Source organism: Sorex fumeus, unplaced genomic scaffold (assembly GCF_029834395.1).
Source record: "Sorex fumeus unplaced genomic scaffold, SorFum_2.1 ptg000098l, whole genome shotgun sequence".
Classification (NCBI taxonomy): Eukaryota; Metazoa; Chordata; class Mammalia; order Eulipotyphla; family Soricidae; genus Sorex; species Sorex fumeus.
Window position 1 is genome coordinate 87,045,803 of NW_026606155.1, and position 17,344 is coordinate 87,063,146.

Genomic DNA, 17,344 nt, shown 5'->3' on the forward strand with positions numbered 1-17,344 from the left:
AGACAGAGTCTCCTACCCTATGCCTGACTGTCTCCACCAGGGCCCAACAGCTGAAGACCACCGAGGCCCAACCAAGGCCTTGCTGGGAGCACTCTCCACACACTTGGATGAGCCTCACGCATAAAAGAACTGACAGAGGAACCCAGGTGTGTGGGACCCGGGGCTGAGATCTCCAAGCCTGTACAGTTTGGGACTGGACCTGCCAGTAACTAGACAGTTACACCCACCAACTGTCGTGTAACTCCAACAACGGCCAGGATCCAGAGATTATCACACTCACTCACATCTTATCATCTCATTCCTAATTCGGTCAAACTGGCAGGCTACCAAATGTAACATGCCCACACGGCAGAGTCTGGCAAACTCCCCGTGGTATACCCAATATGCCAAATACCAGTAACAATGATGGGTCTCATTCTCCTAACCCTGAAAAAGCCTTGAATATGGCACTTTAAAAAAAAAAAAATCTCAGGGCTAGGACGAAGAAGACGTTACTGGCACCTGCTCGAGGCAATCGACGAACAACAGGGTGGTCATGATCGTGATCGTGATTGCTAGCAACACAATAGTAGCTGGAGATTTCAACATCGCCTTATCACCCCTGGATAGATCAACATGAACAAAACTCAGCAAGAAAACATTGGCTTTGAAAGAAGAAATAGAAGAGAAAGGGCTTATAGACCTATACAGGGCTTTACACCCCAAAAAGAAAGAATGCATATTCTTCTCCAGTGCACATGGAACATTTTCCAAAATAGACCATGTCCTAGGCCACAAAACATACTTAAATAGAATCAGGAAGATAGAAATAGTATCAACAATCTTTTCAGACCATGATGCACTGAGAATAGAAGTGAATCACACAAGACACGGAGAACCAAATCAAACACCTGGAAATAAAACTACTCAATGCTTAACAACGAGTGAATCAGGAAGGAAGTCAAGGACGAAATCAAAAGATACTTGGAAACAAATGAGAATGAAGACACGAGCTACCAGAACTTATGGGATGCAGAGAAAGCCGTTTTAAGGGGAAAATTTATAGCTCTGCATGCATATCTCAGGACAGAAGAAAGGATGCACATAAACAACTTGACTTCACGGATCAAGATCTTAGAAAAGGAACAACAGAAAGAGCCCAAATTGGGCAGAAGGAAAGAGATCATAAAACTTAGAGCAGAAATCAACGACATGGAAAACAAAGAAACAATCCGAAAGATCAATGAAACCAAGAGCTGGTTCTTCAAGAAAATAAATAAGATAGATAAACCACTAGCAACACTCACAAAGAAACAGAGAAAGAGAACCCTAATAAATCGAATAAGAAATAAGAATGGGGATATCACAACAGAAACCAAAGAAATTCAGAGACTACTTTGAAAGTCTGTATGCCACCAAACAAGAGAACCTAGAAGAAATGGATAAATTCCTGGATTCCTATCATCTCCCAAAGCTGAATCAAGAAGTTAGAGTACCTGAATAGACCTATTCACATCAAGGAAATTAAAACTGTAATCGAAAGTCTTCCAAAAAACAAAAGCACAGGTCCAGATGGATTCACTAGCAAATTTTTCCAAACATTTAAAGAGCACCTATTGCCAGTTCTTCTCAAGCTTTTCCAGGAAATTGAAAAAACAGAAACTATCCCAAACAGTTTCTATGAAGCCCATATCTCTCTAATACCAAAAGGAAACAAAGACACCACAAGAAAAGAAAACTACAGGTTGATATCCCTGATGAACACAGATGCGAAGATTCTGAACAAAATACTAGCAAATAGAATTCAACAACTCATCAAAAAGATCATACATCATGACCAAGTGGGATTCATCCCAGGGATGCAAGGATGGTTCAACATTCGAAAATTAATCAACATAATCCATCATATCAATAAAAGAAAAGAAAAATCATATGATCATATGATACAGAGAAAGCATTTGACAAGATCCAGCACCCATTTATGATGAAAACCCTCGCCAAAATGGGGATAGAGGGGACTTTCCTCAATACAGTTAAAGCCATCTACCACAAACCTACAGCAAACATCATTCTCAATGGGGAAAAACTGAGAGCCTTCCCCCTAAGATAAGGGATGAGACAAGGATTCCCACTCTCTCCACTACTGTTCAATATAGTACTGGAAGTACGTGCAATAGCGATTAGACAAGGAAAAGATATTGGGCATCCAGGTAGGGAAGGAAGAAATCAAGCTCTCACTATTCGCAGATGATATGATACTATACTTAGAGAACCCTAAAATCTCTACCAAGAAACTCCTAGAAATAATATACTTGTATTGCAGGCTACAAAATCAATACCCAAAAATCCATGGCTTTCCTATACACAAACAGTGAAAGATAAGAAAGTGACATGAAGAAAAAAATCCCATTCACAATTGTGCCCCAGAAAATCAAGTACCTGGGAATCAGCTTAACTAAGGAAGTAAAGGACCTGTACAAAGAAAAATACAAAACACTACTTCAGGAAATAAAAGAGGACACGAGGAAATGGAAAAATATCCCCTGCTCATGGATAGGGAGAATCAACATTGTCAAAATGGCAATACTTCCCAAAACACTGTACAAATTCAATGCAATCCTATAAGGATACCCATGACATTCTTCAAAGAAATGGAGCAAACACTCCTGAAATTTATATGGAACAATAAGCCCCCAGGAATAGCTAAAGCAATTCTTGGGGAAAAGAAAATGGGAGGAATCAACCTGCCTAACTTCAAGCTCTACTACAAAGCAGTAGTAATTAAAACAGCATGGTACTGGAACAAAGGCAGAGCTGCAGACCAATGGAACAGAGTTGAATATACTGACATCTCCTCCCAAGCATATGATCATCTAATCTTCCATAAGGGGGCAAGAAAAGTGAAACGGAGCAGTGAAAGTCTCTTTAATAAATTGTGCTGGCAAAACTGGACGGCTACATGCAAAAAAGTGGGCTCTGATCTCTGCCTAACACCATGCACAAAAGTAAGATCAAAATGGATTTATGACCTCAACATCAGACCGGAATCCATAAAGTTCACTGAAAACAAAGTTGGCAAAACCCTCAATGATATTGAAGCTAATGGTATCTTCAAAGATGTCATGCCACTGGCCAAGCAAGTGAAAACAGAGATAGACAAATGGGACTATCTTAAACTAAAAAGCTTCTGCACCTCAAAACAAACAGTGACCAAAATACAAAGACAGTCTACAGAATGAAAAAGGATATTCGCCAAATACACATCCGACAAGGGGTTGATATCAAGGATATACAAGGTACTGATTGAACTCCACAAGAAGAAAGCACCCAACCCCATCAAAAAATGGGGCGAGGAAATGAACAGAAATTTTGGCAAAGAAGAAATCCGAATGGCAAAAAGGCACATGAGAAAATGCTCTACATCACTAATCATCAGAGAGATGCAGATCAAAACAAAAATGAGATATCATTTCACACCATAGAGACTGGCCCACATCCAAAAGAACAAAAGCAACCAGTGCTGGTGCGGATGTGACGAGAAAGGGACCCTCCTTCACTGCTGGTGGGAATGCCGACTGGTCCAACCCTTTTGGAAAACAGTATGGACGATTCTCAAAAAATTAGAATATGATCTCCCATTTGCCCAGCAATACCACTCCTGGAAATATATTCCAGAGAGGCAAAAAAGTATAGTCGAAGTGACATCTGCAATTGTTTGTTCATTGCAGCACTCTTTACAATAGCCAAAATCTGGAAAAAACCTGAGTGCCCGAGAACAGATGACTGGTTAAAGAAACTTTGGTTCATTTACACAATGGAGCACTATGTAGCTGTTAGAAAAGATGAAGTCATGAAATTTACATACAAGTGGTACAATATGGAGTATCATGTTAAGCGAAATGAGTCAGAAAGAGCGGGATAGACACAGAAAGACTGCATTCATCTGGGGAACATAAAGCAACAAGATGGGAGACTAACACCCAGGAGTGGCTGAGAATAGTACCAGGAATTTTGCTCCATGACTTGGAGGCCAGCCACACGTGCTAGGGGAAAAGGAAGCTCAGATAGAGAAGAGAGCACCAAATAAAGGGTGTTGGGAGGATCCTCCCAGGGTGGGAGAAGCATGCTGAAAGTAGACTATAGACCAAACAAGACTGCCACTCAATGCCTCTCTTGCAAAACACAGGACTCAAAAGAAGAGAGAACAAGGGGGAATGCCCTGCCACAGAGGCAGGGTGGGAGGGGGGGGATGGGGAGGTGAGAGGGATGCTGGGACCCATGGTGGTGGAGGATGGGTGCTGGTGGAGGAATGGGTACTTGATCATTGTATAACTGAAACCCAAGCACAAAAATTTGTAAGTCTATAACTGTACCTCATGGTGTTTCACTAATAAAAAAATAAATAAATAAAGAGGGATGTGGTCTAAAATTTTGCTTAAAGTAATATATTAGCTCTATTTTTTTTTTTTTTTTTTTTTTTGCTTTTTGGGTCACACCCAGCGATGCACAAGGGTTACTCCTGGCTTTGCAGTCAGGAATTACTCCCGGCAGTGCTCAGGGGACCATATAGGATGTAGGAATTGAACCTGGTAGCCACATGCAAGGCAAATACTCTACCCACTATACTATCGCTCCAGATCCATTAGTTCTATATTTTTTAATTAATTTTAGGGGTAGTTTTCTTTTTTTTTTTTTGGGTGAAGGGTGTTGGGCCACACCTTGCAATGCTCAGGGCTTACTCTTTGCTCTGTGGTTAGAAATTACTTTTGGTGGGACTTGGTAGACCATATGGGGTGCCAGGGACTGATCCAGGGTCAGCCACGTGTAAGGCAGTGCCCTACTTGCTGTACTCTCTGTGGCCCTGAACAGAGTTCATTTTCTAATCAATCACAAAAAAAAAACCCTGAACTTTCCTCCTAAATTTAACATGACAAATTCAAATACATGAGACTACTTAAACAATAAAACTTTACATCGAGGATGTTGTAACCTACTGATTCTATTAATAACCATCAGAATAATTAAAAGGCTCTGATCCTACTAATAATGTTACTTACATCACATGCACACCACTCTTGGAACATAAGTAAAATATTCTTCAATTGCATCTGTATAGCAATGGCAGCCTCCCAGTCGGGATCCACCTCAATGTGTTGACCAACCTGTCTTCTGATTTCCTCCATTCCCTGCAAAAGTGTGGTTAACACATCCTTATCAGTCTGCTCACTGCTCATTTACTGTTAAAACACAAAATATATCCGAATTCATGCTCATATATGCAGTTTCTTTACAGGCTGTTGAGGTTAAAATGCATGGGTCAAATTCCAGTTCTGTCAATTGCTAGCTGTGAGACCTGATTATATTACTCCTCTTCAATTCCCTTATATATATAAAAAGGGGATATTAAAGCACAGCAGTAGGGCATTTGCCTTGCACACGGCTCACCCGGCCACCCAAGTTCGATTCCTCCGCCCCTCTCAGAGAGCCCGCAAACTACCAAGAGTATCTTGCCCGCACGGCAAAGCCTGGCAAGCTACCGTGATGTATTTAATATGCCAAACACAGTAACAACGAAGTCTCACAATGGAGACGTTACTGGGCCTGCTTGAGAAAATCGAGTGAACAACAGGAGAACAGTGCTACAGTGCTACTAACAGTAATACTAGTGGAATCTCCTGCTCCTGCGCCAGGCTGTCTTCACCGGGGCCCCTTGGAGGGGGGCAGGTTGAGTCTCCCTCTCCACCCCAAGCAGAACCCTGGCAGCCGAAAACCTCCAGAATCCAGCCACAGCCATGCTCAAGGCCACTCTCCACAAGCTCAGACAAGCTTCACGCATGAAGGAACCAGCAGAGGAACCCAGGTCACCAAGCTTTCATCCTTCTCAGAGAGCCCGGCAAGCTAACAAGAGTATCCTGCCCACATGGCAGAGCCTGGCAAGTTACCCATGGATATATCAAATATATCAAAAAACAGTAACTAATAACGGGCCTCATTCGCCTGACCCTGAACGAGCCTCCAATATGGCCATTGGGAAAGACAAGTAAGGAGAGGCTACTAAAATCTCAGGGTTGGGACAAATGGAGATGTTACTGGCGCCCACTGGAGCAACCTGATGAACAATGGGTCTACGGTGCTACAGTAATTACCTCATGAGACTGGGCTCAAAACAGACAATGCTTGTAAAATGCTTACTGCAGGATTACATGATAAAAATTAATAGTAACAGTAAACAAAAGAATGTAGAAACGGCTCTTAAAGTAAGATTAGTACAATGATATTCAAATTTTATTTCTGCTCTACTATACATATTCCTTACCTAATAAAAGACACTTTCCTGGAAAAAAATTAAAACCATGGTTGAATTTTAAAAAACGAATTTATCATAGTGATGCATAGAAGAATCAACAAACCTGCATACAGGTAAGAATCTTCAAAAACGATCGAAAACCTTCAAGGAACTGCATTCTTAATCTTTCTGTCCATACTGTGGGTTTGCTGATCAGGATATACCTATAATAACAAGAAGACAAAGAATCATTTCCTTATCTATCTTAAGATAATAAATTAAATTAAATTAAATTCTCAGGGCTACAAATGAGGTTTATTCGTCAAAATTATTTCTTTTCTTTTTGGGATGTGTGTGGGAGTGGTCGTTGGGGATTACAGCCACACCCAGTGGTTCAGAGGGGCTTTCTTTGGGCTCTGTACTCAGGGATCATGCCTGGTGGGCTTAGGAAACCGTATGAGATACTAGGGATTGAACCCAGGTGTGCAAGGTAAACATTCTATGCACATTCTATGCACTGTACTGTTGCTCCAGTCTCAAAATTATTTAATTTCTTACATTAACTAGAAACTATGAACAGAACTAGATTTATTCTGCTTTAGATAAAACCAGAAAAATGTGAATGCTCTTACACAAGGCAGATATTAAGCCTGATTTCTCCAATCAGAAGTTAGTCTAATTAAGTGAACCTAGAAGAGGCTGAAGAGAGCTCACGTGATAGAGCACATGCCTCACATGTGAGGCTCTGAGTTTGATTCCCCAGTACCACATGTTCCCTCTGGGATCACTTTTGAATGTTGCCCTGGCTGCTACCAGTACTTCCAGGACCAAGTAACACTGCATTACTGAGCCCTAATAGTGCTTTGAGTGGCTTCAACAGCCTTGATCCTTGAAGTCGTCAGTATGTGGTCCCTATTTAAAAACAAGAACATAAACCTAGAAGAAATCTAGCCTGCTGCAGCAGATTATAGATTTCCTTGGACTATTCACATCCTTCATCCAAAAAACTAGTTGGCAGTGTATTAGCTCAAAATACCAAGTCAAAACACTAGATGCACAATATTTGCTACTTGTATTTCAGAATATTCTGTAAACCAAAACTATTGTTGTCTATTAAAATATGTATCTTTGCCACAAAGACATGTAGTCAAAAGAATTAGGAAAAAACTCACAACATGTAATTTGGTCTAAGAGGTTTCAACACACTGTTGTTCACTGTATAACGACAAGAGATTTATTTATCATTATGAATATTCTGAACTGTTTCCCCAGATCTACTCATTCCCTGGTACATGATTTTAGCACAATAAATATAGTGCTACTATCTTTATTGGGAAAGAACAGAGGAGGAAAATCAGGTGATCTGGAACATATTTTTTTTAACCGAGAACCCAAGAAGAATATAAGTACCTATGTCATCTTGGCTTGCATATATACATTTTAAGAAATTTAAGATCCATTTACTGTACAATTTACAAGAACATTGCCTTTTTGCTACATAGACAATGACCAGTTTCATATACAAAGGAACCAACATTTATGATGGAATGATATCTCAGGAACGAATTATTGGTATTTATTAAACATTATTGGGATGTCATGTGATAGTAAAGCAATTAGGGCAATTGCCTGATCTTGGTTCAATCCTGGAAACACATGTTGCCCTTTAGCACTTCCTCAAGCAGCACTAGGGTGGCCTCAGTTATCACTGGCCCAAAGGTCCAAGTAGCAATGCATTCATAGGCCCTTGTATTGAACCTTGTTAGCTGAGAATCAGCTATGCATTCAATTTAAAAAGTTCAGCAGAGAACGTAATAATTTAGTAGTGGATTTAAATACTAAAATGATACAGATTAAAGAAACGATGTAATTTTGTCCAGGATACTTGACTGATAAGACTGCTGTCTATGAACACTACAAATTAAATAAGAAATAAAATTCTTAACAAAGTGGAAATCAGAACCAAAGAATGAAAGCTATAAAATAATATAAAATAAGAAGCATTCTGAATTTAGTAAATCACAGTGTATAATAAACATTTTTTAAATGAAAGACGAGATCTGGCACATTCAGGAGAGAAAGAATAGTTCCTGCCATAGTAGAACATTATATAACTGAAACCCAATCATGAACAGCCTTCTACTTGTATCTCACCATGATTTAATAAAAAGAATTAATTAAAAAAATTAAAAATCAAAATAAATTAAAAAGCAAAGAAACAAAACAAAACAAAACAAAGACACATTCTTATATTTGTTTTTGCTTTTGCAGTACCAGGTGTTGAACTCACAAGGCAAGGGAAATGTTCTGCTGAGTTATATCCCTGGCCCAGAAAACACATTCTTATATTTGGAAGGGGTTAGTTACAGGTTAAGTGGATGGACTTTGAAAAAGTGAAAATTTCCTGGGTCAGAGCGACAGCACAGGAGGTATGATGTTTGCCTTCTACCTTGCATGTAGCTAATCCTGATTTGATCCCTAGCACCCCATATGGTCCCCTGAATACCACCAGGAGTGATCCCTGAGCACTACTGGGTGTGCATACCATCACTCCTTAACCCCTGTCAATAAAGAAAGTGAAAGTTCCCAGAGATAGGCTGAGCAAAGCTTGTCTAAACTAATACAACTCATTTTAGAGTCAGATCAGGAAAATATAAGGTCAGATTATGTAAGATTAAAATTACTAGAAGAATTTAGATTTTATTATGGAAATGATCAAATGAAGTTAAATATTCATGGTTATTTGTAACTGATTTAAAGCAGGGCTGAGGAGTGCAATTAAGACAGAGAATGGACCACCACTATGACAATGTAGCAACTGTCCTCCCATTGTTCATCGATTTGTTCGAGCAGCCCCAGTAACGTCTCCATTGTGAGACTTGTTGTTACTGTGTTTGGCATATCAAATACGTCACGGGTAGCTTGCCAGGCTTTGCTGTGGGTGAGATACTCTTGATAGCTTGCCAGGCTCTCTGAGAGGGGCGGAGGAATCAACAATGATAGATGGAAATTAATACTCTGGACAAGAACCAGGTGCTGACACCAGGGGTCACTCCTGAGTACATAGGCAAAAATAGCTCCTGAGCATGAACAGGCATGGTCCCCAAACATAAATAAACAGGTAATTCCCACACCCCTCACACTCGTGAATTAGAATTTCTAAAATTCGTGTCTTTAGAATAAAAAAGGAACTTCAAACACACTTAAGTCACTGTTTCTAATGCTTTTGTCTAATGCAATAAAGTTCCAAACTAATCTAAAAAAAAAAAAAAAAGAATCAGGTGCTGAAAAGAGGTAAAGTGATATGCACTGATAACCATCAGTAACAGTACTGCAAACCACAATGCCTAAAAAAATATATGAGACAAATTGCAGAAGTGTCTGACACAGAACCAGACTGGGATGGGGGCAGGAAGGAAACTGGGGTCATTGGTGGTGGGAAGGTGTACACTGTAGAAGGGATGCACATTCAAACATTGTATGACTGAAACTAAATCATGAACAACTTTGTATCTGTGTATCTCACAATGATTAAATTTAAAAATAAGAAAAGAAAAAAATAAAAGCAGGGCTATAGGAGAAATGGGAACTAAGCAGTAGGTTGGGTAGAGTAATGATGCCAACTTTTGAGAGACTGGGAAAATGGGACTTATTATTATTAAACCACAGGTTATATTTGATTTCCCATAAAATAAGCTTTACTGTTGCTTTTTACGGTATTTTTGTTCCTGTGTTTTATTTTGGGGGTCATAGCTGTGATGCCTAGAAGCCTCTCCTAAAGATGCTCCAGGGACCTTGCAGGGACAGAGATCCAAGGCAGGACTCCCACATGCAAAGCACTTTAAGCTTTGCTTTATCTCACTGGTCCTGCTTTTCAGGTATTTTTGAGGCTACATGATATAATAAAAAGAAGATGCATTTTACAGGTAAATCAATAAAGGTAGGGTGAAAAAGACATTATGCCACTTATCAGCTTTCTGGCCTTAGGCAAATACTTGTAATGTACAAATAAAGATTATATCATCTACCTAGAAGAATGCTGCAAAGAGATGAAGTAAAATAAGCAAAATTCCTTGCCATATAGTTACTAATGAAACAGGACTCTTATGATTAAATTACATTAAATATATGATGTCTTAGTGTCAGATGAACATATGCTCAAATAACATTTTTTCTTTCAAGAGAACATTAGAGACATCTGCAATTAGTTAAAAGCATCACAAGAATGGGATCACTTTACAGTTACTTCTAACTTGGCACCCTACAGTTTTAACATATGAGTAAGTATTCAAGGATATATAGGCTTTAAATTATTTTATCAGAGAAAATAATTATACTTAGAGATATAATATGCTAAATTACATTAAAATGGAACAAGTATTGTGATCATATGCCATTCTCCAAGTATTAAAATAACTGTTACAAAAATATTTCACCATAATGAAGGCTATAGTAAAGATATTTTTTCCAATATACTAGACCAAGAAATGATGAATTATTTAATACTGATAACTAAGTATTGCTATTGAAAGTTTCTGTTCTTTCTTTTTGTTGTTGTTTTGTTTTTTGTTCTTGGACTATACCCAGCAAGGCTCTTGGCTCTGCTCAGGAATCACTTTTGGCAGGGTTCAGGGTACCATGTGGGGTGCCAGGGATTGAAACTGGGTCAGCTGAGTGCAAGTCAAACATCACACCCACTGTTCTATCACTCTGGCCCATGTTTTTTTTTGTTTTTTATACTTAACATGTGAAACATGTTGGCTAGATGGTGATCCTCTACTGAATTCATCATTTGATACTGAAGAATACCATCATTTGATACTGAAGAAATGACAACTACTTACTGAACTTCAATTATCCTATTTAGAAACTGAGGCATCTGGAAAGTCAAAGCATTTTCCTTAATAATACCAAGATCCAAGGCACAGTTCTAGAGACATGTCAAATGTATTTTTTTAAACAGACTAAACAAAATCTAACTCGGTTTGAAAGGCAACTTTTTTCTACTTCTTTAAGTCCTACATATACATTAGAAGAAAAATTAGAATGACCTCCTCCAATCCAGGGACTAGAAATATGTATTTGTCTATTATTTTATTTTGGTTTTGGGGAAACACCCAGTAATGCTCAGAGTCTATTCCTGGCTCTGCGCTCAGGCATGAGCCCTGCTGGTATTCAGAGGACCATATGTAGTTCCAGGGATACAAACCACATTGGGTGGAATGTAAAGTAAAATACCTTAGTCCCTATACTATTTCTCTGGCTCTGTCTTAATCTATTCTTAAATTGAATAGTTCATATGTTATAATTCTGATATAGTCACACAGATTTCTAAAATAAAAAAATATTTCCTTTTATAAGCTAGGGATATAGGTACAGCGGATACAGTTGGTACAGTGGGTACAGTGGGTAGGGTGCTTGCCTGGCACATGGCTAATGGCTAACCCAAGTTTGATCCCCAGCATCCTATATGGTCACCTGGGCACCACCAGAAGTAATTCATGAGTATAGAGTCAGGTGTAACCCCTAAGCATCACTGGCTTGGCCCCCAAGTAAAAGAAAACAAACGTATTTCCTTTTAGAACCAATAATTTCCAATATGATATGTCATGTGACTCTAAGTTTGGTTCAATACTAGAACTAAAGGGATCAAAAGTTCAGAAGACAACAAATAAGCATACTGCATTTAATAGATAACCTCACCTTTTTGACTTGAACAACTTACTTTAGATCACATATTACTGCATATACTCTTCCCAATTTGTCCTGGCTATAACCCTGGAAGTTGAATTTATTATTTCTGTCCAAGTACTCAGGCAAAACTTCTAGCAGAGTTTCAGTAATGATGGAGATAACATTCTGCTCTTCAATAAGATGTCGAGCCTGTAGAAAATTTTAAGAATATTATCTTCACTTATATTACTGTAGATACGAGGCCCCCCACCTACGAAATGATCAGACTTCTTCGTCAAGACTGAACGAGGGACTGGAGCAATAGCACTGCGGGTAGGGCGTTTGCCTTTTACGCGGGCGACCCAAGTTCAATTCCCAGTATCCCATATGGTTCCCTGAGCACCACCAGAATTTCTGAGTGCAGAGCCAGGAGTAACCCCTGAGCAATGCTGGGTGTGGCCCCAAAAGCAAAAAAAAAAAAAAAAGACCCTGAAGGAACGGTTTGAGGCTCTTCGTGTTCCTGGAGCAAGCAGATGCCATTGGGCTACACTAGCAAGCAACAGGGATGAATGGAGTGTTACTGGCACCCGCTAGAGCAAATCGATGAGTAACAGGATGTCATGTGATCAAGTGATATTATATTATCACATAACCCATTAGGATATGTGATTATTCATTCATCTGATTGGTTAGTCATTTCTAATGATTGTTTACTGAGCTCGAGCATTACTAAAGTTACTTTCACAGTTTTACAGAACAGCAATTTCCAATAAGCATTTTCTTAAAAAAAAAAAATCCACTAGAAAACATCCTTTTGGACACTTCAAGCCCATTTCTCAGATTATCTGCATATTGGTATCACACAATAATCTATTCAACTCTTCTGCTTTCTCTATCAAAATAATTGAAAACTTCTAAGAAATTTGTTTTGGTATTTAAAATTGATTTTGGGGGGTATAAGTGCCTTAACTCCTATACTATTTTTTCTGCCTTGCTTTAGTATTTAAACTGTTACAAGTAACTTCAGAATTGAGAAACATCTCTGGACCTCACCTTCAAAGATAAGGAATTTTGGCATCACTTTAAGTTTACTCAACACAAAGCAAAATTCTTGGAGGGGAGGGAGCAGTGGAGGGGAACAGAAAGCATGAAAAAAATAGTACATACCAGAGTAGGAACAGTGAACATCTGAACTGAGAGTGCAGTTATAGAGATACTTCTGTCATGATCATCACTGATGTATTCTTTTTGCAACTGTTTATAATACTGAAAGATACAATAAGTAAATAACCAATTGCAAATTACCAACAAAAACTTCGAAAATTCCAATTTTAACAGATGCTGACAACAGACGACAAGTACTACAACGTCTATTTATTAAGTTATTATGGTCAACAAAATTTTCTTAGAAAGAGAACAAACAAAAGACCAGATATAGATTCAGCTACTCAGTCACTAATGTTAGATGTAAAAAACAATACATAAAAACACAGGTAAAAATCACAAGTAACTACAAAAGTAAGTTAATCCTTTTGCAAACAGGAAATACTATAATACTGCAGTATATTCCTTTCTCCATGAGAAAGGAATGAAGGAAAACCTTTAGTGGATGCTGTCCAAATGGGGCTATATTTATAAAGCATTAAGAAAAATCAGGTAAGACCCAGAAATACAATCAGATTAAAATTCGGTCTTAAAAAGAATGCATAGGGGCTGGAGCAATAGCACAGCGGGTAGGGCTTTTGCCTTGCATGCGACCGACCTGGGTTCGATTCCCAGAATCCCATATGGTCCCTTGAGCACCGCCAGGAGTAATTCCTGAGTGCATGATCCAGAACTAACCCCTGTGCATTGCCGGATGTGACCCAAAAAAGCAAAAACATAAATAAAAATAAAATAAAGTTACAGTCATATATAAAGTATATACTATGAGTAAGCAGTGCTTGATCACTGAACTATACAAAGTCATTTTATCCACTATAACAGTGTTAATCTGGAGCTATACAGACCCCTGTGGACCTCAAAGGCCAAAGGGAGCGGCAGATAAAAACTCCATTAACTGGGGCCACACATGAGAAAGAGGAGGACAATCAGTAGACCACGAGAAGGAAACAAAGCCAGAAAGGGAGGGGGAAGGGGACTGTGAGAAAAAGATTGAGAAACACTGTACTAGAACTCCTACAAAGTTTATGCAGTAACTATTGTGTACAAAAAATCCCAAGTAAGGGTAACTGCTTTTATAAGGAAAAAAATGTATTAATGGACTGTAGAGACAGTAGAGGGGTTAAGGCCATCTTGCACATAGATGACCTGAGTTTGACTCTCAGCACCAAACGGGTCCCTTGTGCAATGTGGGTGTGGGGATTGATTCCTTAACACAGAGCCAAGAGTAAGCCATGAGCACTGCTAAATGGCACAAAACTCCCTACCAGAAAGATAGAAAGAAAGAGAAAGAAAGGAAGGAAGGAAGGAAGGAAGGAAGGAAGGAAGGAAGGAAGGAAGGAGAAAGAAAGAAAGAAAGAAAGAAAGAAAGAAAGAAAGAAAGAAAGAAAGAAAGAGTGTTAAGAGGGTGAAGCCTAAGTGGATAGACCGGAAGAAAATGTGTTTACCGCCCTCTTTGATATTAGCAGCTCTATACCAAACTCACATTAATCTACACAGAAACTCACCTGAAACCCTGAAAAAGTTTCTACAATCAGAGATAAAGGACTTGAACTGAGCAGACAAGAGACAGATATCACTTAATCACTTAATCACTTAATCCCCGTTATTCATCGATTTATTCGAGCGGGTGCCAGTAACGTCTCCATTCATCCCGGTTGCGTGCTAGTGTAGCCCAATGGTATCTGTTCGTTTTAGGAACATGTAGAGCCTCAAACCGATCATTTAGGGTCTTGACGAAGAAGTCTGACCATCTTATAGGTGGGCGTCCACGTGATCTTTTGATGTCTCATGGAATCCAATCAGTAATGGCTCTAGTCCAGCGGTTGTCTGTAAACCTCATTACGTGTCCAGCCCATCTGATTTTTGATGTCTTGGCAAATGAGACAGCGTCCCTGATTCTTGAGCGTTGACGAAGATCAGAACTCCGGATTCTATCTCTCATTTGAGTGAATCGTGATATTCCAAGCATAGTTCTTTCGATTCCTCTTTGAGAGACCCGAATAGTGTTCTCATCCTGTTTTCGTAGGGTCCAGGTCTCTGAGGCATATGTTAATGCAGGAAGAATAGTGGAATCAAAGAGATGTGCTCGTAGCTGGAGGTTCTTTGTCCTTTTAGTTATTTCTTCAATGCTCTTGAAGGCATTCCAAGCCGCTCTCTTCCTCCTGCGCAACTCAGGTGCCAGGTCATTCATCATGTTGATTTCTCGACCTAGGTATATATAACTGTTGCATTCGGAGATGGTGGTTCCGTTGAGAGCGAATGGAGTGTCAGGAACAAGGCTGTTTCTCATAAACATTGTCTTCGTAAGATTCAGCTGTAGTCCGACCTTTCCACATTCACGGTCAAAGTCGTTCAGCATTTGTGCCGCTTGGTTGATGTTTGGTGTTATTAGAACGATGTCATCAGCAAAGCGGAGGTGGTGTAGTTGCCGACCATCTATCTTCACTCCCATGTTTTCCCATTCCAGTTGCCGCATGATGTTCTCGAGGGTGGCACTGAAGAGTTTTGGTGAAATGGTATCACCCTGCCGAACCCCTCTCTTGATATGGATGATTACTTCTTTGTAGAATGGTGAGATCTTGGTAGTGAATCCGCAATAGAGCTCACAAAGGATCCTGATGTATTGAGTTTGTACGCCCTGATTGGCTAGGGCTTCCATGACCGCATCCGTCTCAACAGAATCAAAGGCCTTCTTTAAATCAATGAACGTTAAGCAGAGCGGCATCTTGAACTCCCGAGATACCTCAATGAGCTTGGTTATTGTGTGGATATGGTCGATGGTACTGAATCTTTTTCGGAATCCAGCTTGTTCACATGGTTGTCCTTCATCTAGTGTTCTGCTAATCCTATTCAGGATGACTCGAGTGAATAGTTTGTAGATGACAGACAATAGGCAGATTGGGCGATAGTTGCCAATGTCGTGGATGTCTCCTTTCTTGTATAGTAGTACAGTCTTGCTGGTTTTCCATTGGGATGGAACCTTGCATTCAGACAGGTAGCGTGTGAAGAGTCGAGCCAATGTATTGATGAGTACTGATGGTAAGTTCTTCAGGTGTTCAGGTCTGATCTTGTCTGGGCCAGGTGCTCTTTGTTTCTTTACCGACGAGATGGCATGTTGGATTTCGGAAGGGAGAACATTGGGAACGACATATCCATCATGTGGTATGTGGTATGTGGGCAAGTGGATGTGGCTATTAAAGAGATCTGAGTAGAAGTCATGAATAATCTTCTCCATTGCCCTTCTGGAAGATGTGATAGATCCATCATGATGTCGGAGGGCAGTCATCTTGGTTTTGTAGTTGGTGAAGGACAGGCGGGCATTACGAATGTTTTTCCCAGCTTCTGCTGCATCTACCAGTACTGCTGCTCTCCTGTTTTTGAGGTCATCCTTGATGGCTTCTCTGCACTGTTTTGCCAGTTCGGACGTTTGCTTGTGGTTGCCTGAGGCACGTGCCAAGCCACGTTGGCGAATAAGTTCAAGAGTGTTCGAAGAAAGACGGTTTTTTGTGGTTATCTCTCTCTTGGCATTCCTTGCACAATCATGGAGGTGCTGAATCATTCGATCGTATTCCTCATCAATGTTGTCAATGACGGCATCTTCCCATGTTGCCGCAACAGAGCCAAAGAGTTCCCAGTTGGTGGTTGTTCTGGGAGTCCTCTTCTTAAACCTTGCATTCTTTTCTCCTCGTTCTGTGAGGTAGAATTTTGCACGAAGAAGACGGTGGTCTGATCCCGTTTGGAATTTTGGGACAACAGCAACATCGTTTAGGCAAAACCGCCGATTGAATATGATGTGGTCTATTTCATTGTGGAACCGTCCATCGGGAGACTCCCATGTCCAACGTTTAGATTCAGCCTTTTGGAATTGTGAGTTACCATGGAAGGTTTTGGTTGACATGATGAACTCAGACAGTCTGTCACCCTGTTCGTTCCATTCCAGGTCATGGGTTCCGATGTGGAGTTCATCAACTGATCTTCTTGGTCCTATCTTGGTATTAAAATCACCGACAATGATCTTGTAGAAGGTGTGATCTTCTTTATAGAATTTCTCCAGCTCCATGTAGAATTTCTCAGTTTCTCTTTCACCATAACTGGATGTTGGTGCATAGACAACAAAGATAGAAACTGCTGGTAGTGAGCCACATTTATTCAAGTGTAATCGTCAGATTCGGGTTGTTAGGCATTCAAATGAATCAATGCTCGTGACTAAGTTTGTGTTGACAAGGATACCGACACCACCGA

At 39.9% G+C, this 17,344-nt stretch overlaps 1 protein-coding gene across 1 annotated transcript in view; it reads right to left on the bottom strand.

The window, feature by feature from the left end:
* The window catches only part of UBR1 (ubiquitin protein ligase E3 component n-recognin 1), a 160,881-nt gene that overhangs the window by 90,962 nt on the left and 52,575 nt on the right, over positions 1 to 17,344 (bottom strand). Inside the window, exons 11-14 of the mRNA XM_056133371.1 lie at positions 13,106 to 13,204; positions 11,991 to 12,148; positions 6,390 to 6,489; positions 5,037 to 5,165 (exon numbers count right to left, since the gene is read on the bottom strand). Coding sequence (XP_055989346.1) covers positions 5,037 to 5,165; positions 6,390 to 6,489; positions 11,991 to 12,148; positions 13,106 to 13,204 — 486 coding nt within the window. The remainder of the gene's footprint in view (positions 1 to 5,036; positions 5,166 to 6,389; positions 6,490 to 11,990; positions 12,149 to 13,105; positions 13,205 to 17,344) is intronic.